The 20,885-nt window shown below is 72.1% G+C and overlaps 3 protein-coding genes across 6 annotated transcripts; 1 reads left to right on the forward strand and 2 right to left on the reverse strand.

Annotated features, from left to right (window-relative positions):
• Positions 1 to 2,638: 2,638 nt before the first annotated feature.
• PDIA2 (protein disulfide isomerase family A member 2) lies at positions 2,639 to 7,548 on the reverse strand. Its single transcript, XM_067306068.1, has 11 exons — positions 7,255 to 7,548; positions 5,818 to 6,024; positions 5,064 to 5,197; positions 4,854 to 4,991; positions 4,641 to 4,757; positions 4,435 to 4,560; positions 4,155 to 4,349; positions 3,553 to 3,673; positions 3,151 to 3,332; positions 2,946 to 3,032; positions 2,639 to 2,763 (listed from the first exon to the last, which is right to left on the reverse strand). The coding sequence occupies exons 1-11, from the start codon at positions 7,502 to 7,504 to the stop codon at positions 2,683 to 2,685; spliced, it is 1,638 nt and encodes a 545-aa protein (XP_067162169.1). The 5' UTR covers positions 7,505 to 7,548; the 3' UTR covers positions 2,639 to 2,682.
• A 257-nt stretch (positions 7,549 to 7,805) lies between these two features.
• ARHGDIG (Rho GDP dissociation inhibitor gamma) lies at positions 7,806 to 12,707 on the reverse strand. Its single transcript, XM_067306164.1, has 6 exons — positions 12,563 to 12,707; positions 11,206 to 11,385; positions 9,745 to 9,828; positions 9,564 to 9,640; positions 8,306 to 8,369; positions 7,806 to 8,222 (listed from the first exon to the last, which is right to left on the reverse strand). Exons 1-6 carry the CDS (start codon positions 12,633 to 12,635, stop codon positions 8,023 to 8,025), a joined length of 678 nt encoding a protein of 225 aa, XP_067162265.1. The 5' UTR covers positions 12,636 to 12,707; the 3' UTR covers positions 7,806 to 8,022.
• Positions 12,708 to 14,499: 1,792 nt separating this feature from the next.
• On the forward strand, positions 14,500 to 20,011 carry RGS11 (regulator of G protein signaling 11). 4 transcript variants are annotated; one of them, XM_067306106.1, is made up of 17 exons: positions 14,500 to 14,595; positions 15,445 to 15,541; positions 16,048 to 16,098; positions 16,219 to 16,325; positions 16,458 to 16,509; positions 16,596 to 16,654; positions 16,897 to 16,973; positions 17,127 to 17,208; positions 17,536 to 17,604; positions 18,201 to 18,224; positions 18,328 to 18,389; positions 18,463 to 18,576; positions 18,669 to 18,784; positions 18,875 to 18,962; positions 19,072 to 19,210; positions 19,287 to 19,369; positions 19,436 to 20,011. In XM_067306106.1, the coding sequence occupies exons 1-17, from the start codon at positions 14,533 to 14,535 to the stop codon at positions 19,572 to 19,574; spliced, it is 1,422 nt and encodes a 473-aa protein (XP_067162207.1). In that variant the 5' UTR covers positions 14,500 to 14,532; the 3' UTR covers positions 19,575 to 20,011. The 4 variants fall into 4 exon arrangements, with proteins under 4 accessions (XP_067162207.1, XP_067162209.1, XP_067162208.1 ...); XM_067306108.1 differs by having other exon boundaries at positions 19,117 to 19,210; XM_067306107.1 differs by having other exon boundaries at positions 15,472 to 15,541.
• The last annotated feature ends 874 nt before the right edge of the window (positions 20,012 to 20,885 follow it).

Here is a 20,885-nt window from a genome sequence, read left to right on the forward strand (position 1 = left end):
CAGTGCTCTTATGTAAATGTAAAACGTACAGGTACTGCGGAACTCGCCCAAAGTGTACAGCCCTCCGTCAAACTCAGCGTGGTCCTCGCTTTCACGTCACCCTTCCCCGTCCCCTCCACGCGGATGGCTTCTCACCGCCGCTGCTGCGCGCCGGGGCAGAGCGCGCCCTTTCCAGCGAGCCGCTGTCCCCCGCGCTGACGTGGAAGTCGCCGCTCCGCTCCGAAGGGGCCCGCCGCCGCGTTTCCAGCTTGCCTCTGAAGATTATCGAGCCATTTCAAACAAGTCGGGGTCTCGTCGCTGGCAGGTTTGGCTCCTGGACCTGGTAGGATGGTTTTTCTCCTGAGCTTTCTTGCCACTGAGTAAACGCTGGAGGGGAAGAAGCGTCTCTGCCAGCTCTCCATGCCCGGGGGCTTCCCCTGGTCCCTTCTCGCAGAGCCACCGGGTGGCCGGCAGCAAGCTGCCCAGGGAGCGCCGCGGGCGCAGGCTGTGAGCGAGGGCCGGCTCCTGCTCGGTGCTGAGTGGCCGGGACGGCAGGCTGAGCGCTGGGCTCCCCCGTCCCGGGCACTGCTCCTGGGCGATGGTGGCACCGAGCATGTTGGCCTCCTGGGGGGACCCTGCTGCTGGCGTCAGCCCGCCGGTGCCGAGATCAGGCTTCGGTCAGGGGGGTCTTTTCAGGGAAAATGTAGTAGGGGAGGAAACCGATGAGACAGGTTCAGTCTGAGGACAAAACCCCCCTTTTTGGTCAGTCCTGTGGAGCTTCTGTGCCTTGGGGAGGCACCAGGAGGGCCCTGCAGCCCCCTCCGGTGCCCACGGCAAAGGGAGCTGTCGATGCCACTTCGGGGGGCTCTTGTAGTCCCCCAAACGGGCAGTGCTGCAGGTGGCACCTGGGACACCTCCTGTGCGCCCTGCCCGCTGCTCCCTGCCAGCCCGGGGGCTGCCCTGCGCCGGCGTCCCCAGGTCCCCGCCGGCTCCTGCCGGGCGACCAGCCCTTTGCCCACCCGTGGGAACCACAGGGACCCCCTCGCCCCCTGCCGGCCTGCGTTTTGGGGGCTTCCGCGCTGGCACCCGCCCTGCCGCCGCGCACCCCGGCCCCGAGGGCTGAGCGGGGACTCGGCTCAGCCTGTTGTATATGTCACCGAGTGCCTTTTAACCACGCTTCTGTGACCTGCCGATCACTACGTGAAGCCCAGCAAAATCTGCAATCGTTTCAGCCAGGGAACAGCGTTACGAACGTTTTTCCTCCCCCTTTTTTTTTTTAAGTTCTGATCGTGTCGTGTCCGGTGAGGTTGTTAACATGCCTGGGATTTCCGCCTCCCCCTTTTTTCCCGGGGAGGGTCCCCTGTAAATATGTACGTTTGCTAAGCGCAGCGTCCTCCCGCGGCCCCGGTGGCGTCTCCTGCGCGTTCTCCTGTGCCGACTTGTACGATGACCTTTTCGAAGGCACTTGGGTAAAATGAAATAAAACCCCGCATCCCACCGGCTGCTGGTTTCTTCCTTCGCCGCGGAGCAGAGACGTCCAGGCCGCCGGTGGCTGGGTGAGCGCTTGGGCGGCGCGCGGGTGGGAGAGGGCAGGCGCCGCTTCAGCCTGGGGGCTTGGGCGCGCGTCCCGGTTGGGGAAGCCGCGGGCTCCCTCGAGGGGTGCCGCGGGGGGGAACGGGCTGCGCTCAGCCCGGCGGGGCCCCGGGAGGCCCCCAGCGTAGCGGCACAAGGCCTGGGGGCAGCAGGCCCAGGGAGAGGGGCTGGGGGGAGCCCGGGGCTGGCGGAGGCTGCGAGCCGGGCGCTGGCGAGGCCCGGGAGCGCCGTCGGGAGCCCTGCGGTGCTCTCGTCTCGCCTTGCCCGGCTCTGACGGCAGCCCGGGGGCTGCTGCCCGGCCGCGGAGGCCGGGCCCGGGTGGGGGAGGCTGCGGGGGAGCCCCGGAGGAGGAACCCCGGCTGGTTCCTTGCGGCAGCCCCCCGTCGCCTGCGCCGGCACAGCCCGGGCCGGGGTCCCGCCACAGCGCGAGGGCCGGCGCTGACGTCTGCCGCCCGAGCTGGCCGGCGCAGGTGAGAGTCGCGGCAGGATGGGGCTGCACTGGGCCCAGCACCCGCCGGGAGGCCAAGGGACCCCGGCAGGATCCCCCCCACGCCCAGGGCTAGGGGCTGGGGTGCGCTGGGGGGCCCCCCAGGCCGAGGTTTGCAGTGCCAGGACGGGGCAAAGGCAGGGTGCCTGGGGTCCTGCTGGGAGCCTGCCGAGCCCAGGGGTCCCCGTGGCGGTCCAAGGCACCCAGCGCCTTAGGAGAGGCTTAGGGAGGCCAACGGCGCGGGGCAGAGCGCTGCCCTGCCCCGGCCTGTCGCCCGCAGCCGCAGGCAGGAGACCTGCTGGGTTCAGCAGACCCCGGGGGCTTTGCCCTGCACCCCCCGGCGGGCTCGACGCCATCCCCCAGCACAGCCCCCAGGCACCCAGCGCTGCCATAAACCCCGGGTACCCCGTGCCCGAGCCCAGCACGCTGTGCCACGTCCCCAGGACATGCGGGCAGCTCAACGTGTGCCATTAACTGCTCTCCCCCATGCCGGGCAGCACGGACATGCTGGCTCTCTGGGTGAGCAGGGGCCACCTGCACAGCTGGAGCCACAGCTGGAGACACAGACCAGAGCTTGCATCGTTTCCAGGTCATTTATAGCACGTGGCCGAGCAGGACAGGGCTCACAACTCGTCTCTGGTTTCGGCCGTGCCCGGAGGACTTGGCTCCTCTGTGTCCGTGGTGTTCTTGGGGGTCTCGGGCACCTGGAGAAGGCAGCAGTGAGACGTGGATGGACGGGTGCCCCATCCCTGTCCCATGGGGCAGAGAAGCAGGGTTCGTCCCCACGGGGGCCCACTGGGGACCCTCGCTCCTGCCCGGCAGAGGGCTGGGGCCCCCCTCGGGCGTGTGGGGGTCCCCAGGCCTGGGGCAGGGGGACACTACTAACCACAGGTGGCTCCTCGGGCAGCGTCCCCCCGTTCTCCAGGAACTTGGAGAAGGTCTCCACGTCACGGTTGCTCTTGTACTCGATCATCTGGAGCCACAGGAAAGAAGGGAGCAGAGCAGTGATGCCCGGGTCTGGCCCTGTCCCCTGGCTGCCAGGAGAGCCAGGTGGCCCTGCAGGGACCCCCAACCGGGGCGCCTGGCCCTACCTTCCTGCCTGGCCCGGCGGGGTAGTAGTGCAGCGTGGGGTAGCCGCGGATGGTGATGTTCTCCAGCTCGTTGGCCGTGGCGTCCATCTCAGCGATGACAATGTCCTCGTGGTCCTTGTAGCGCTCGCCCAGCTCCTCCCAGGCAGCAGCCATCTCCTTGCAGTGGCTGCACCACGGTGCGTCTGCAGGACACGGGCAATGCCGGAGGGGGACGTGGGGCCAGGGGCGTCCCCCCGCCGTGCCCACACCCTGCAGTGCCCAGGCGCAGGGGCTGCAGGGATCGGGGGCAGCATCCCACCAGCAAGGGGACGGAGCCAGGCTGCGGAGGAGGGAAGAAGCCCAGGGGCGCTGCCAGGGCCTGCGAGGGCCGGGCCGGCCCCGGGCTGCCACGCCGGCACTTACAGAACTTGACGAAGACGTTCTTGGTCTCGTCGAACACCACCTGCTCGAAGGTCTTCCCCACGAGGACTTTAACCGGCTTCGTGTCCCAGTCCTCGGGGGGCTCCGCGCTCAGCAGCCGGGGCTGCGGGGAGAGACAGGACGGCGACAGCCAGTGGTGAGTGGTGCAGGGGCCTGGCTGTGGCACAAGCGCTCGGGGGCCAGGGAGGGATGGGGCTTCAGGGCCCTGAGCCTGCGGCCCCATCACAGCCAGGCAGTGCCAGGACCCGGAACCAGACACCTCCACGCATCCCCGTGGCACCTGGCCCTGGTGAATGCTTCCTTTCTGCCTTTTGGACCACCCCTTCCCCCTCTGCCACCCTCCCATCCCTGTGAGTCTCCACATTTCTGGTACTTGGAGGGTGGGGGGTGGGAGGGGGTTGTCACCTGGCTCCTTTCCCCTAACACCCTCCAAGCCTCTGGTCTGGCTATCATTAGGCTTCAGAGTTAACAGCCCAGCGCTTGCCCTGGGAAGCACCCTTATCGCTGGCTGGCACTAGCTGCCACACTCAGGACTCCCAGACACCTGGCACGGGACGGCCAGGCCCGAGCGGCGCTGTCCTCACCTTCACCTTGCCATCCAGCACGGCCTGGACGAAGGCGCGCACGGCCGAGGCCGAGAAGGCGTCCTCCTCCATCTGGTACTTCCTGTTGGTCTCCATCTTGACGAGGCGCAGCGTGGGGGCGTCGGCCGGCGTCAGGCCGAAGAAGGGCAGCACGCCGGCGCCGTACCCGCTCACGTCGACGAGCACGAAGAGGACCTGCGCGGGGGCGGCGGGGGGGAGACGGGCAGGGGGGCTGCGGGCGCCGCGGGGCCCCCGAGCCCGGCGCGGGGCCGCCCCTCACCTCGCCCCGGAAAGCGGCGGCCGCCTCGCGGAAAGCGTCCCGCAGCTCCAGCTGCGCCGCCTCCGTCTTGTTGAGGAAGAGCAGCATGTGGTGGGGGATTTGGGCGCCGAAGATCCTGTCGGAGGTCTGGGGAGAGGCGGAGGCCGGTGAGGGGACGGGGACGGGATGGGGACGGGGATGGGGATGGGGACGGGGACAGGCCGCACCTCGCTGCTGAACTCCATCACCAGCTCCAGGCTGTGCACGCGGATGAAGCGGGTGAGCTCGGCCGCGTCGAGGCCCCGCGCCGGGTCCAGGGGGAAGTCGGCCCGCTCCTCGTCGAACTGCGCCGGCGAGGCGGAGGGGCTGGGCGAGGCCGGCCGGGACCCCGCCACCGCCGCCACCGCCACCGCCACGCCGCCCCCCCCGGCCCCGCTCACCTTCTTGAAGAGGCAGACGGTGTCGGCGGCGAGCCCGTACGCCTCGAAGAGCTCGGCCGCCTCGGCGGCGCCGAACGCCACGTCCACCAGGTCGCCGGCGAGCTCGTAAAACGCCCGGGCGGCTTCGCCCCGCAGGTCCTGCGCGGCCGCCCGCCGTGAGCGCCCCCAGCCGCGGGCACCCCCGGCCGGCCCCTCCGCGCCCGTGCCCACCTTGAAGAAGCCCACCACGGCCACGTCCTGCGAGCCGACGAAGGCGGCGGCGGCGGCGGCGTCCCGCAGCAGCACGGCGCTGGGGCCGGCGCGCCGCTGCATCCAGCGCACGATGCCCTGGGCGTCCAGGCGGCCTGGGCACGCGGAGCAGGGCCGCCGGCATCACCACCGGCCGGCTGGCACCGCCGGGGCACCTGCCTGCCGTCACCGCGTGGCCACGCCGCTTGCCACCACTGCATGGCCACCCACCCGCCACCGCTGCAGTGTCAGCCCATGCGCCGGCGCCACGTTGTCCCCTACTCACCACCACTGCATTGCAAGCCACTCACTGTCACCGCGTGGCCACCTGCCCACGGTCACTGCAGTGGCACCCGGTCACCATCACAGCATTGGCACACACCCACACACTCATCACCGCCATCCTGTCACCCAGTCACCGTCACCATATTGCTGCTCATTCACCATCACCCCACTTGCCATCACCCACTCACCGTCAGCACTCTGCCACCCCACCGTCCCCCTATTGCCACCCGTTCGCCATCCCCACACTGTCACCATCACCACTGCCACCCACGCGCCGTCCCCACCACGTCACCCACTGCCTGTCACCCATCCACACCACTGCGATGCCACCCGCCTCCCCCCATCCCAGTACTCCCCGGCCAGGCCACCCCAAGCACCCGTCCCAGCACCCCGTGTCCCCCTGCCGCGGGCGCCGCAGCCGCCCCATGCCCATGCGGTGCCGTGGCCCTACCGGTGTAGGCGACAGGGTGCGTGCGGTTGCCATCGCGGAAGAGCTTGAGGGTGGGGTAGGCGGTGATGCCGAACTCGTCGCTGAGGGCCACCTGCGCCGGGGCGTCCACCTTGGCCAGCCGCAGCTCCCCGGACTCGTTCCTCAGGATGGCGGCAGCCCGGGCAAACTGCGGGGCCAGGGCCTGGCAGTGCCCGCACCACGGCGCGTCTGCGGGACACGGAGGCGGTCGGCCACCGCGCTGCCCCTGCCACCCGAGGGTGCCCAGGTACCACGCTCCGGGCTGGGGGGGGTCCTTGTCACCCCGGGCTAGGGGAGTCCCCAGGTGTGGGGGCTTCTTGGCTGGCTGGTGGCCAGGGGTGTGGTATGGCCACGTGAGCCCTGGTGGGCTCCTGCACATGCCCCATGCCCCTCATCCGTGCCCTGTTCCCCTGGCCCATGTCCCCTGCCCCTCATCCATGCCCTGGTCCATGCTCCATGTCCCTACCCCATGTCTCATGCCCTGTGCCCCAGCCCATGCTCCATGTCCCTGCCCCATGTCCTGTGCCCCTGTCCCACGCCTTGTGCCCTTGCCCCGTGTCCCATGCCCTATGTCCTGTGCCATGTGTCCTTGCCCCATTCCCCATTCCCCTGCCCCATGGCCCGTGCCCCTGCACCTGGTCCATGCCCTGTGCCCCTGCCCCATGCCCCTGCCCCATGCCCCTGCCCCATGTCTGATGCCCGATTCCCCTGCACTATGCCATGTCCCATCCCATGCCTTGTGCCCTTGACCTATGTCATGTGCCCCTGCCCCATGTCTCATGTCCCCTGCACCTGGCCCATGCCCCATGTCTCTTGCCCTGTGCCCCAGCCCATGCTCCATGTCCGATGCCCTGTGCCCCTGCCCCAGCCCCTGCCCCATGTCATGTGCCCCTGCCCTGTGTCCCATGCCATGTGCCCCTGCCCCACGTCCCATATCCCATGGCCCACACCTCTGCCCCATGTCCCATGCCATGTGCCCCTGCTCCATGCCCCGTGTCCCTGCCCCTTGTCCCATGCCCTGTGCTGTGGCCCCTGCCATGCCCGGTGCCCATGTCCTATGCCCTGTACCCCTGCCCATACACCTTGCTGCTCCCCTGTGCTCCATACACATGTCCCTGTCCCTCCCCTGCGCTCCCTGCGCTGTACCCCATGCCTGGTACCACTGCACGTACCCCTGCCCCTGCCCCCACGCCGTAACCCAGGCCCCCTATTCCTGCCTGTGCGCGTGCCTCTGCCCCTGCCCCGCACCCCTGCCGCTGCCTGTATGTGTGCCCCTGCCTGCACGCGTGCCCCTAGCCCGGGCCCTGCCCCTGCCCCTGCCCCTGCCCCTGCCCTGCCCGTATGTGGGACCTGCCCGGCACCCCTGCCCGTACGTGCGCCCCTGCCCCGCACCCGGCCCTGCCCACGCCGGGCACTCACAAAACTCCACCAGCAGCAGCCGGTGCTCACGCAGCGCCCGGGCAAAGTTGTGCTCGTGGAGCACCAGGACGCCGTCCTCTTCCCCCAGCTCATCCGAGAGCACTTCATCCACCTCCTCCTCCTCCTCCTCCACTGCCACCTCCCCGTCCTCCGCCTCGCCCCCCGGCCCCTTGCTGGCCCCCCGGGCCGGGCCCAGCCAGGCCAGCGCCAGCACCAAGAGCCAAAGCCGCCGGGCCCCGGAGCCCCGCATGGCGCCGCCGCCGCCTCGGCCACGGCCGGTGCCGGGCGCCGGGGCAGATAAGGGCCGCGGCGCGGGAGGTGCCGGTGCGCAGGGGCTCGTGGCCCTCCGCTACTGGCTGCCGGCACCGCAGATAAGGCAGCGGGAGCAGGTGGCTGTTTTCCAGCGGCTGCGGCGATGGCGGCGGCGGCGGCAGGGCCGGGGCCTTCCCACGCAGCCCCGGCCCGGGGAGGCCGCGCGACGGGACCCCCGGCGTGGGGCAGCGCGGCCCGGGCCCCGCCGCGGCCGGGCCGCGCGGACACACCAGCAGGAGCCAAGTCTGTACGGTTTAATGGCGCGTGGACGAGCACAGCCCGCGGCCGGGGGCCGGCGCCGGCCCCGCTCGGCGCGACGGCGGGCTCCGCCGCGGCAGCGGTATTTAAAAAAAAAAAAGAAAAGCGATTAAAAATAACTTTGGTTGCAAAGACCGCGGCCGCGGGCGCCCGCCGGCCCCGGGGCGCCGCGGCTCGACGCGGGGGGCCGGGCGGGGGTCAGGCCTCCCAGTCCCGCTCTATGCGCAGGCCCCACTCCCAGGAGAGGTGCTCCGTCTTGTCGTCGTCGGTGACCAGGGAGCGGACGCGGTAGGCGCCCCGCGCCAGGCGGCCCCGCGGCACCTCCTCGCCCGGCGTCACCACCTCGTACTCCTCGGCCCGCGGCGCGTAGCTGCCCACCATGAAGACGTCGCGGTCCACTGGGCGAGAGGGCGAGAGGGCGGGCGGGTGAGCGGGGCCCGGGCGGCGCGGCGTGGCGCCGGGCCCCCGCGCCCCCACTCACCCGGCCGGCCCCGGCGGTACGTGAGGTGCAGGCACTTCAGGCCGCAGACGATCTCCCGGTTGACCTGCGGGGCGGAGGGTGGGCGCGTGGTGGGCACCGCGGCACGGCTCCCCGTGCGCCCCGAAACCTCCGCCCCCTCCAGACCTGGCGGCTTGGTGAGGATTGGGCACCAAGCAGGGGGACAAGGGTGCCGGAGACACCTGGGGTGGCAGGCACCATAGGGTGGCAGGGACCTCTGGGTGGCAGGGATCTCCAGGTAGCAGGGACCTCCAGGTGGCAGAGGCACCATAGGATGGCATGGAGCTCCGGGTGGCATGGACCTCTGGGTGGCATGGTCCTCTGGGTGGCAAAGACCTCTGGGAGGCAGAGGCACCATAGGATGGCATGGACCTCCGGGTGGCATGGACCTCTGGGTGGCAAGGACCTCTGGGTGGCAAGGACCTCTGGGAGGCAGAGGCACCATAGGATGGCATGGACCTCCGGATGGCAGGGACCTCTGGGTGGCATGGACCTCTGGGTGGCAAGGACCTCTGGGAGGCAGAGGCACCATAGGATGGCATGGACCTCCGGATGGCAGGGACCTCTGGGAGGCAGAGGCACCATAGGATGGCATGGACCTCCGGATGGCAGGGACCTCTGGGTGGCATGGACCTCTGGGTGGCAAGGACCTCTGGGAGGCAGAGGCACCATAGGATGGCATGGACCTCCGGATGGCAGGGACCTCTGGGAGGCAGAGGCACCATAGGATGGCATGGACCTCCGGATGGCAGGGACCTCTGGGAGGCAGAGGCACCATAGGATGGCATGGACCTCCGGATGGCAGGGACCTCTGGGTGGCAGAGGCACCATAGGATGGCATGGACCTCCAGGTGGTAGGGACCTCAGGGTGGCATGGACCTCCAGGTGGCAGCAACCTCCAGATGGCAAGGACCCTTGGGGAGCAGGAGCCCAGGGTAGCAGGGACCTCCTAAGAGGCAGGGACTGGGGTGGCAGGCACTTTGGGGTAGCATTAATGCTGGGGGTGGCAGGGACCATAGGGATGGCCAGGACCCTCAGAATGGCAGGCACCCCAGAGGGACAGGGACCCTGGGGTGGCAAGGACCATGGGGGTGGCAGGGACTGCAGGGCATCAGGGACCCCAGGGTGCAGGGACACTGGGTGAAAGAGACCCTGAGGCATCAGAAGCCGCAGGGTGTTGGGTGAGCAGGGCCTGGCCCAGCTCAGCCAATAGGCGCAGGGCAGCGGGTGCCTGCCTCACCTTGAAGGACACCTTCACCCTGTAGTCCACCCCCTCCTTCAGCACGAAGGACCGGCTCCGCAGCGCCTCCACGTCACCTGTGTGGAGAGAAGGGACCTGTTAGCCTGGTGTCCCTCCCCCTGCCTCCCCAGCTGTTACAGCCCAGGCATGGGCACCCACGGGTGCTCTCCCCACCGCTCACCTGTCAGGTCCATGATCATGGGCCCCGGCGCCTGCTCGCACACCAGGGTGAGCCTCATCACCTGCACGTTGGGCACGCGGGCATCTAGGTGCAAGGAGGAGGGCACAGGCCTTACCCACCTGCACCCGCTGGCACCGCACCACAGCCCCAGGGCGCAGTGGGGATGGGTGCCCCAAGCCTGCACCCTGCGCTGGCACCACATGGCCCACAAGCACAGCCAACAACTCCACGCATCGGGGCCGTGTATCACCCATACATCCCTGTAGTGGCATGCAGGGCCAGGAAGGGTGGGCACTGCTGCAGTGGGGAAGGGTTAAGAGCCAGCGAGCAATGGGTGACCGGTGCAGGGCTCCTGCTGCCCGGGCCCAGGAGGCAGGCAGCTGCCCAGGGAGTGAGGGATGCCCTTGGGACAGTGGAGGATGCATGGCTGCAGCGTGGTGAAAACGTGCCTCCGGCACAGCCACTGGGGTATTTCGAGGTTGGCCGCGATGCCCACACTCTTGGCCGCAGCTGCCCTACGCTGGTGGTCACAGGGGACCAGCGCAGCAGAGCAGGGGCATCTCAGGCCAGCCCAAACCTTGGCACCAAATCCTTTGGGGTAAGACCATGTTTAAAAGGGACCAGCCACGGAAAGCTATGGTGTGATCCTCCATGGGTTCGGAGAGGTCCAAGGGGCTGAGCCTTGGGGATGGGGAGGAGAAGGCATGTGGAAGCAGAGCCATCCCTTGAGGCAGGCACTCGCACACGAGCCGTATGTCAGGCGTCTGTCCCAGGGAGCAGAGACATATATACACACACACACACACACACACACACACACACACACACACTGCTGACACACTCCCGCGTGCACCCTGCCAGCTCACATCCAACCCGCCGGGCCGCTTGCACCCCACCAACCTGATTGCACCCCACCAGCTTGCACAGGGCGCCCACCTCCCACACCCCACCAGGCGGCACGCCAGGGTGCTGGGCCCAGGGAGCACCTCTGCCTGGCCAGGGCCATGCAACAGCAAGGGCAGCAACCTTGGTCTTCTGCCACCCGCCAGCAGCTGCTGCAGGTGCTGTGCCATGCCATGGGACACCAGCAGCCATGCCGCCCCGGGCTTGCAAGCCCCCCCCCCCCACCACCACCACCCCCAGCCGTTCACTCCATCTCTGTCATCCCAATGAATTTCCCGGTCCCTCTGTAACCGTTCCTATGGAAACCGTGCGGTGATCCCGTAACCAAGGCAACCGGGGTCCCCGGGCAGCCATTACCCATGTCGGCAGGGGGATGCCGGTGTCTCCATGCTGCGAGGGGCGGGGGGACATAGGCAGCACCTGCGGGCGATTCCAGCCAGGCCGTGGCCCTCCCCCATGCCGGGGATGCCTGGCGGGGCACTGGCAATGTCTGAGCTCCTGGTGGGAGAACATCACCCGCCCTCGCCCGGCCCCCGCCGCGGCAGCCCCCGGCCTTACCCACGGCCACGGGAATGGCCCCCAGCAGCGCCTGCTTGTACTTCCTCAGGCTCTCATCGCCCGGGTCCAGCTGCTGGATCTCCTGCAGGCTCTTCTTCTCCGGCGTCCTGTATGCGAGGGCCACGTCGGCATCCTCCTCCTCCAGCGACAGCGTCACCCCCTCCTTGTCCGCCATGATGTCTGCGGGGGACAGGCAGTGGCAGCCCCCACGGCCCCACCGCCCGGGGACCCGTGGGCACCAGCTCCGGCACGGGGCAGGGGGTGGCCATGCCCGGAGGACGTGGGGCAGCGGTGGGCTGGAGGGGGCAGCGGGCCCCACGCCGTTCCCCCCCCCCCCGCCTGGGGACACGACCGGGCTGCGTGTCCCCAGTCCCGCCGAGCGCGGCTCAGAGCAGGGGTGCAGCCGAGACGCCAAGGTGGTGCCACCGGCTACGTTTTCACCCGGTCGCAAAGCAAGACGAGCTCGTGCCTGTGCGCCGCGCAGCCCCTGCGTGCAGTCACGGCCTGCCGGGGCCCTTTTTGCCCAGTCACCCAGAGAGCCCTTGTCACCTCCCGGCATCCGCCTCCAAGCCAGCAGAGCAGCCACCAGACCCATCTCCCACCCGCCCCCCCCCAACCACCAGCAGCTGCAGGCAGAGGTGTTACAGGAAAAAGTCAGGATCGGGTCAGTGGGCCCCCCCCCCCCCCGAGACAGCAGCTCCGGTGGGCTCCAGGGTGCTGGGGGGAGGGGGGCGGGGTGCAAGGATGGGTGCTCTCCCCCCGGCCAGGGCCCTCCCGTGCCCCCTGCTTCCCAGATACAGAGACAGGCACGGCCGCAGGTCCCTGCCCTGCACAGCGCCTGCTGAATCGCCACCCGCCCCGGTCCCTCCGGCTGCCCTGACTGCAAGCGCTGCTCTTCCCAAAGGCCTCCAGCGCTCCGGGCGCTGGGTGCGGGGCTGGGTGGGCAGCCGGGCCCAGGGCGCAAAGCAGAGGCCCTGGCAGGTCGCGGTGCCCAGCTGTAATGGCAGCACGCAGCTCGGGGTGCTGCCAGGGGTGAGCCCCGCGACAGCGCGGGGGGCTCGCCCCGGCCCGCACGGATGCCGCCACTCGCCCGTGGAGGTGCCGTCGCGCGTGGAGGTGCCGTCACCCGGGCTGCAGCGGGGCCCCTGGGTGCCCCGGGCCGCCTCGCCAGCCGCTCCGGGATGCTCCAGCGCTCGTGCCCCCGCACACGCAGCACCCAGGACCTCGCTCACCCGTTGCGCGGCCAGGGTGCTGCTCGCCCCTCGGACACCCGCGGGGACGCTCGGGGCGCCCCGTGCCCGGGCCGACGCTCAGCCCTCGGCTGCCCGCCGCTGCTCGCCCCCGCCGCCCCGCTCACCTCGGTAGCACAGCGCCAGCCAGAGCAGCTCCAGGAGCTGCCCGCCGGCCTCGCACACGTCCAGGCCGAGCATGGCGGCGCCGCGCCGCGCCGAGCGCTCCCCGGGCCCCGCGCCGCCGCTCCCCCCGCGGCCCGGGGCTGCGCCCCCCCCGCGCCGCTGCCCGCTGCCCGCGGCGCCGCTCGCCGCCGCTCGCCCCGGTGCCGCTGCGAGGCGGTGCCCGGCGCCGTCGCCGGTGCCCGCTGCGGCCCCCGGTGCCCGGCGTGCGGTGCTCTCCGCGGCGCTGTCCTGGGCGCCCGCTGCGGCCCCCGGCGCCGGGTGCGGTGCGCTCCCCGGCGCGCTCGGCGGTGCCCGGCGCGGCCCGGGCGGGGCGGCGGCGGCGGCTGCCCGCAGACGCGGCGGCTCCGCTGCCCGCCCCCGCCCGCCCCCGCCCCTCGGCGCCGGGCGGCTCCAGCCCCGCCGCTCCTGGGCGGCGAGACTGCAGTGAGCTCATCCGCCGTGCGGCCCCGGCGCAGCGCCCTGCCCGCCCGCCCGCCTGCCTGCGCCCTGCTGCGCCCGCTTGCCCCCTGCCCAAACCCTGCCGCACCTTGCTGCACCCTGCCCAAACCCTGCCCGAACCCTTCTGTACCCTGCCTGCACCTTAATGCATCCTGCCTGCACCCTGCTGCACCCTGCCTGCACCCTGTCCAAACCCTGCCTGCATCTTAATGCATCCTGCCTGCACCCTGCCCAAACCCTTCTGTACCCTGCCTGCACCCTAATGCATCCTGCCTGCACCCTGCCCAAACCCTGCCGCACCCTGCTGCACCCTGCCCAAACCCTGTCTGCATCCTAATGCATCCTGCCTGCACCCTGCCACACCCTGCTGCACCCTACTCAAACCCTGCCCGCACCCGGCTGCACCCTCTGCACAGCCATTCAACCAGTCACATCTCTTCCCGCCCCTTGCCTGCATCCTGCAGTCCTCTGGAGCAGCCAGGACACACCAGGGCCACCTCGGCACTCCTTAGTCGCCTCCCAGGACCCCCCCCCAGGTGCCCTACGCCAGCACCCAGGGAAGGCGAGCTGGGCCCATCCTGGGTGCTCAGTGCCAGCCCTGCCCTCCAACACATCCCAGCAGAGCCTGGTGGAGCCCAACCCGGGCTCCCAGTGCCCAACCCGGTGGTGTGCATCCCGGTGCAGGTGGGAGCAGGACAGCGTGCTGGCCTCCATCGCCACCACGTCCCTGCAAGCACAGTGGATACAAGCGCCCCAGGGCAGGGCCGTGCCAGAGGAGCAGCTCCTGACTCTGCCCCATCCTGCCAGGTGGCTGGGAGAGGGCCGGCCTGGCCCACAGCACCTGCACCTTGGGGCATGTTAGCGGGCGCACTCCTTCCCAGCACACTGCCTGCGGGAGAGGTCCCTGCATGCCCGTGGGTGCAGCGCAGGGGACTGGCCCCATGTGGGTATCCATGGGTGCAGTGCAGGGGGACTGGCCCCATGGGGGTGCTCGTGGGTGCAGTGCAGGGTGCTGGCCCCATGTGGGTTCCCATGGGTGCAGCGCAGGGGACTGGCCCCATGTGGGTGTCCATGGGTGCAGTGCAGGGTGCTGGCCCCATGTGGGTGCCAGTGGCCCCAGCCATGGGGCTGGCCCCCTAGGGCGCTCACGACCTGGCACAGAGGCCCAGCCCGTCGGGTGCCGCAGGCGGCCTCGGCACCGCAGCTCGTAAGCGCCCCGGGCGTGGGGGCGCGGTGAGGGGCGCGGGGCCGCGGCACGAGGCGCGGTGCGGGGCCCGGGGCCGCGGTGAGGGGCGCGGGGGCGCGGCGCCCGCCCGGCGCGGCCAGCGGCAGCCGCGAGGGGGAGCGCGGCGGGCGCGGGCGCGGGCGCGGCGGGGGGAGCGGGCGCGGCGGGGGGAGCGGGCCGGGGCGGGCCGGGGCGGGCCGGGCAGCCGCGGCCCGGGCGGAGCGGGGCGGCGCGGGGCGCGCTCCCGCCATGACCATCGGCGGCGGCCCCCGCGGCGGGCACCCCCGCCTCCAGATGCCCTGCCTGCGCAAGGTGAGCCGGGCACCGGCCGGGGCGCGGGCACCGCACCGGGCACCGCGGGGGAACGGGCACCAGCATCGCCCCGGGCGCCGCCGGGCACCCCGGGGCACGGGCACCGCGGGGGAACGGGCACCGGCACCGCACCGGGCACCGCCGGGCACCCCGGGGCACGGGCACCGCGGGGGAACGGGCACCGGCACCGCACCGGGCACCGCCGGGCACCCCGGGGCACGGGCACCGCGGGGGAACGGGCACCGGCACCGCACCGGGCACCGCCGGGCACCCCGGGGCACGGGCACCGCGGGGGAACGGGCACCAGCATCGCCCCGGGCGCCGCCGGGCACCCCGGGGCACGGGCACCGCGGGGGCGCGGGACCCGGCACCGCCGGGCAGCACCGGGCACCGGCACCGCGGGGCGCCCGGCGCTGGAGCCGCACCCGGCGCCGCGGGCACCGCAGCGGGCACCGGCAGCGCCGCGGGGCACCGGGCACCACGCCGGCACCGGCACGGCCGCGGGCAGCGCCGGGGGCACCGGGCACCGGCCCGGCCGGGGGCCCCTGCTACCTGCTCGGCCGCTGCCCCTTGGCCGACTCTGCTCCCAGGGGAGGTCGCTCCCCAAAAACGGGTCTCCCCGCCCCAGCGGCACGCGGAGGCCGGGCACCCCACGCCTCGCCATCACATGCTCCTCTGGCCATGGGGTGAGGGTGCTCCCTGGGTCCAGGCGCAGGGTGCCCCACGTGCCACCGTGGGGTGCCAGCCTGCCCCCCCATCCGGCTATGGGGTGCCGGGCCGCCCCAGGCCCTGTGCCGCAGGGGCACCTCCGGGCACCGAGCTGAGCGCGGCCGGGGCTGTGCCCGGCAGATGGAGCGGCTGATCGTCAGCATGCAGGACCCGGACATGGGCATCAAGATGAGGAACCAGCGCTTGCTCATCACCGTCATCCCGCACGCCATGACAGGTGGGTCCCTGCCACCGCGGGCACCCCGGCCCCCCTCGCCACCCTGCCGTGTGGAGGGGAAGGTGCGTGGGCACTGTTGGGCCGTAATGAGCCCCGTACCTGGCTTGGGCATGAGCATCACAAGCACCCAGGTGCCCTGGCCGGGTCCCCGAGTGGGGCAAGATGCCCTGGCGCTGGGCTGGGAGTGCTGGGCAGGGCCCGTGGGTGCCCGGCTCTGCGGTGGGTGCGGGTGAGCGTGCCGCACCCCAGACCCAGCCCTCCAGCGCCTTGGCCCCGCGCCGCTCGCCTCGCCGCACTCGGGTGCGCTCAGAAATGCAGCTGGGATCAATTATGCATTGGCTGAGCGGGGCGGGCTGGTGCGTGCGCTCGCCGGGGTGGCAGCAGAGCACGTCCCCGGCGCGTCCCCGCATCCCCCTGCCATGACCTCCTCGGCCCGGGAGCCTCCCTGCGCCCAGCATGGCTGGCGGACCCCATCCCTCCTCGCCAACGCTGCCCTCGGTCCCCAGGGAACGACATCGTGGAGTGGCTCATCCAGAAGTATGGCATCTCCGAGGAGGGTGAGTGCCAGGCGGCTGCGGGGCGCCGCGCAGGCAGGGGAAGCTGTTTGCGGCTGGGGGGAAAATGGGGGGGGCTCAGGGGTCCCCAGCCGCTCTCCAGCCCCTGCTGCCATCCCGCAGAGTCGCTGCACCTCGGCAACCTCATCGTGAAGCACGGGTACATCTACCCCCTCAAAGACCCCCGCAGCCTCGTGCTCCGGGCTGACGAGTCGCCCTACCGCTTCCAGGTGTGTGGCAGGGGGACACGGTGGGCACCCGGGCTGGGTCTGTCAGCTGGTGCCGCGTGTCCCCCGAGGGACCGGCCCGGGCCCCCGCGGTGGCACGGCTCAGCCCGTCCCTGTCTTCTGCTCCCCCCACAGACCCCCTATTTCTGGACCAGCGCCAAATGGCCGGCCACGGAGCTGGACTACGGTACGTAGCGCCTGCCCCGGAGCACGGCGTGCCGCGGCGTGCCGGGCCCCAGCGCTCCAGCTGGGACAGTGCCGCTCCTCTTCCAGCCATTTACCTGGCCAAGAAGAACATCCGCAAACAGGGCGACCTGATTGAGCATGAAAAGGTGAGAGCCAGCCCGGCCCTCGCATGTGACGAGCTGGGGGGGTCTCGGCTCGCCCAGGTGGCTGCCATGCCAGGCGGCTGCCGGGGGCTGGAGCTGGGGTGGCTCGGTGCTCAGGCAGTGGGCACCACGTGGGCTCTTCCCACCACCCGCTCCGTGCCCGAGCGGCTGCGGGCACCGGGGCAGCGAGCAGCGGGCACAGAGCCGTGCCCGGCCCGGGCAATGCCGCTGCCGCCGCTCCCCAGGACAACTACAACCTCCTGCACAAGAGGATCAACCACACGTGGGACTTCGTGGTCATGCAGGCCCGGGAGCAGCTGCGGTGAGCGTGGCCGGGGCCCTGCTCCGGCTGCCGGCACCCGGGGAACCGCCGGGGAAGGGTGCCCGCGGGGCAGCGAGGGCGGGCAGGCTGCCGGGGGGGGGGGGTGCAGGTGCGCCGGGGTGCCAGCGCCTCCCCGCTGCGTTGCACGGACAGGGCGGCCAAGCAGCGGCGGAAGGGCGACCGCATCGTCATCGACTGCCAGGAGCAGGCGTACTGGCTCGTCAACCGGCCCCCGGTGAGGACGGGGCCCCGTGCGGCCGGGGGGTAATGGGGGGGGGGGCTGCCAGCACCGTGCCCCCAGCGCCTGCCCAGCACAGCCCGCGCCGCCCTGGTGTTCGCCCTCCCGGCCCCGGTTGCATGGGACGGCCCAGGGAGGAGCGGCGGCGGCGGCGGCAGTGGGGGAGCAACACCGAGCACCCGTGGGTGCCCTGCCCTCGCGGGCGCCGCAGGGCCAGAAGCAGCCCAGCTCCCCCGGGGCCGGCGCGGCGAGGGGGGCCGGGGCGGGCGGCGGGGGTCGCGTGCCGGGGGCGGCCAGCCCTGCGGCGCTTCGCTCTCCTTGCAGCCGGGAGCCCCCAACGTGCTGGAGCAGGGCCCCGAGCGCAGGAACGGCCGCACCAGCCGGGTGCAGCTGGTGAGTGGGGCCGGGGCCCGGCGCGGTGTGGCACGGCACGGCGTGGCATGCACATCCCCCCCCCCCCCCAGCCCCCGAGGGCGCTCTGCTGATGTCTGTGTGTCCAGCTGCTCCGCCAGCCCCGGCTGAGCCACCGCGGGGGCTCACGCGCCCGCTGCCATCTGTGCCGCTCAGCCCCGGGGCAGCCCCGCGTGGCTGGAGGGCCCGGCAGGGCCGCGGGCCGGCGCTCCCTCCGGCATGCCCAGGGCTAGGGGGGGGTGGCGGACCCTCTGCTCCCCACCGCAGTGCCGCCAACGCTGCCTGCTGGGCCCCCCCCGTCTGTCGGTCCGGCCAGCTCCTTGCTAACCATCACATTTTCTCTTCTCTTCTCGGCGCCCTGCATCGTCCGCCCATGTAAGTGTCACCAACCCGGGGCTGGCGCCACACTGGGGCCGGGAGCCATGGCAGGCACAGGGGGACAGGACAGGACGGGGCGGCCAGGCCTGGCGGGGGGGGGGAGGGCTTGCTCCAGCTGGATGCCTGGGTCCTTCCCCGCGACGCAGGCGCCTGGCCCCGGCGGGCACTCACCCGGCGCCGTCCCTCTCCTCCAGGCCAAGAACATGGATTACTACAAGCGGGAGGTGAGCGGGGCCAGGGCGGGGGGCAGCGGCCGCCAGGGCCTGGCGCCCACCCGGGCCGGGGCCAGGGCCGGGACACCCCGCTGACGCCCGCGGGCGGCCCCAGATCGAGTACTGCAGGAAGGCCATGGCCAGGAGCAGGGTGAAGTCGTCCATCTGCCTCGAGGGGTGAGTCGCGCCGGGCCACGAGGCGGGAAGGGCGCCGGGCGCGGCGACGCGGGGACGAGGCCTCTCGCCGCAGGTACATCAAGTTCAACGAGCAGTACGTGCCCCACGACCCCATCATGTCCGGCTGCCTGCCCAGCAACCCCTGGATCACCGACGACACCACGTACTGGGCCATGAACGCCGCCACGTAAGCGCCGGCGCCGGGGTGGCCCCGTGGTGGCCGCACGGCCCCGCGCTGAGCCGCACGGCCCCACGCTGAGCCGCGGCTCTCGCCCGCAGGGCGACGACCCCCACCAAGCTGCGCGTGGAGCGCTGGGGCTTCGGCTTCGGCGAGCTCCTGGCCGACCCGCTGGGCCGCGCGCAGCTCCTCGACTTCCTCAAGAAGGAGTTCAGCGGTGAGGCACCCCGGTCTGGCGTGGCAGTGGCGGCGGCGCGGGGCGGGTTTCGCCCACCGGCCCCGTCCGAGCCCGCGTCTCCCTCCGCAGCCGAGAACCTGAGCTTCTGGGAGGCGTGCGAGGAGCTGCGCCACGGCGAGCAGGCCCGCATCGCCGACATCGCGGCCGCCATCTACCAGTGAGTGGTGCCGGGGCGCGGGGCCGAGGGGGCGGCGCGGGGCCCGGAGCGCCGCGGCCCGGCAGCAGGCCCGGCGGCGATGCCCTCGGCGCCAGGTCCGAATCCCCAGGCAGTTCCTGGCTCCTGGGGCCACACGCTGGGTGAACATCGACAGCAAGACCATGGAGCGGACGCTGGAGGGCATGAGGACACCCCACCGCTACGTGATGGACGAGGCGCAGATGCACATCTACCTGCTGATGAAGAAGGTGGGCAGGGGCCGGGCCGGGCCGGGCCGGGCGGCGGCAGGGCCGGGCACCGCGGCCTGACGCTCTGCTCGCCCAGGACTCCTACCCGCGCTTCCTCAAGTCCGAGCTCTACAGGAACCTGCTGGCCGAGGCCGTCATCCCCCCCGAGACCAAGAAGCGGTGAGCGAAGGGGCGCGGGGCGCCTGGGCGGGTCGCGGCGCGGCGCTGAGCCGTCCGCCTCCGCAGGGTGTTCCCCTTCATGCGCAAGCAGCGGCACTCCAGCCCCAGCCCGGCCCTGTTCCTGCCCGCGGGCGACACCGAGGCGAGGGCGGACGACAAGGCCAGGGGCCCCGCTGCCGCCCCCGTCCCCGAGGAGGAGGACTAGGGCCCGCCGCCCCGGCTCCCTGCCCCTGGGCCGAGGCCCCTCGGGAGCAGCTGCGTGGGGGCACCTGCCTTGGGCACCCCAAAGTGCCGGGACCCCTCCGCCCGCGCCTGGGCCGGGCGAGCGACGGGAGCGGCGGCGGGTGCCCGGCGGCCAGCACCGCGCTCGCCCCCCCTCGCCCGGCCCCCAGCACGTCCTTCCCCGTCACCGGACCCTGCCTGCAAGTAGCACTAAAGGAGAGAAGCCATATGCCCCCCAGCAGCCCCCGCGGGGGGGAGGCTGGCCCCATTGCCCCCTTGCCCCACGCCGCGGCGGCCGGCCCCGGCACCCCTGCCGGCACCGTCCCCCCGCCCCGGGGCGCCCGCAGCCAGGCAGGCCCGGCGCGGGGCCGCCCCGTCCTCCCCCCCTCGCTCCAGCACCCGGAGACAATAAAGGACGCTGTGGGCACCGTGCGGCGGCTCCTCGTGTGGTTTTGGGGGGGGGGGGGCGACGGGGAGGCTGCGGCAGGGCGGGCGGGTGCAGCCGAGGCCGGGAGGCCCGTGTGGCCGCGGGGCCGGCAGCAAGGCCTCGCGCCCCCTCGCAAGGGCGCAGGTCCCCCGGGCGACGGCCCCGCTCGGCCCGGGGAGGGAGGGAGGGATGCGCGGGGGGCAAAGCAGACCCCCGGCAGCACCCAGGCGCCGGCAGAGCCGTGCCGGCAGCCCGCCTGCCTCCCTGCAGCGCTGGGAGCGCTCGGCCCCCCCACGGCCCCCCACGCAGCACACGGGGAGGGCAGAAAGGCTCCTTCCAGGCCGGGCCAGAGGTGCGGCAAGAAGCCCCTGGGCCAGCAGCCGCGGAGGCCCGACGGGCACCGGGGCTGGCAGTGGCAGGCAGGGACCCCCCCCCCCCCCCCGGGCTGGCAGCTGAGCTGCTTTCCCTGCCCACATCCCCTTAATCCGAGCAGAGGCCGAGGATCTCCCGGCAGGATTAGTCTCTTCCCCAGAGCCGGACCTCAGCCGCGGGGGGATTAACGCCGGCGGTTATATAAGCGAGACGGCGGCTCGTGCCTCGCCAGCTCCCAGCCCGGGAGACGAGCCCAAGGACCCGGACCAGGCACAAGGGAGGGGGCTCACAGCCCCCACCCTGGGCCCGGGGCCTCTCCATCCCACCAAAGCTCTGCTTTGGCCCAGCACGGACCGAGCCCACGATCCGCGCTGCAGCCGAGAGGGGCTGGCTTGGACCCTTGGGACCGCAGCATCATTCCTCGCCGCTGCGCGCGGGCGCTCAGGCACGGAGGGGGTATTTATTTCTCCCGTAAACTTAGAGCGGTCTCGCTCT

This window comes from Apteryx mantelli, chromosome 16 (genome assembly GCF_036417845.1).
Source record: "Apteryx mantelli isolate bAptMan1 chromosome 16, bAptMan1.hap1, whole genome shotgun sequence".
Classification (NCBI taxonomy): Eukaryota; Metazoa; Chordata; class Aves; order Apterygiformes; family Apterygidae; genus Apteryx; species Apteryx mantelli.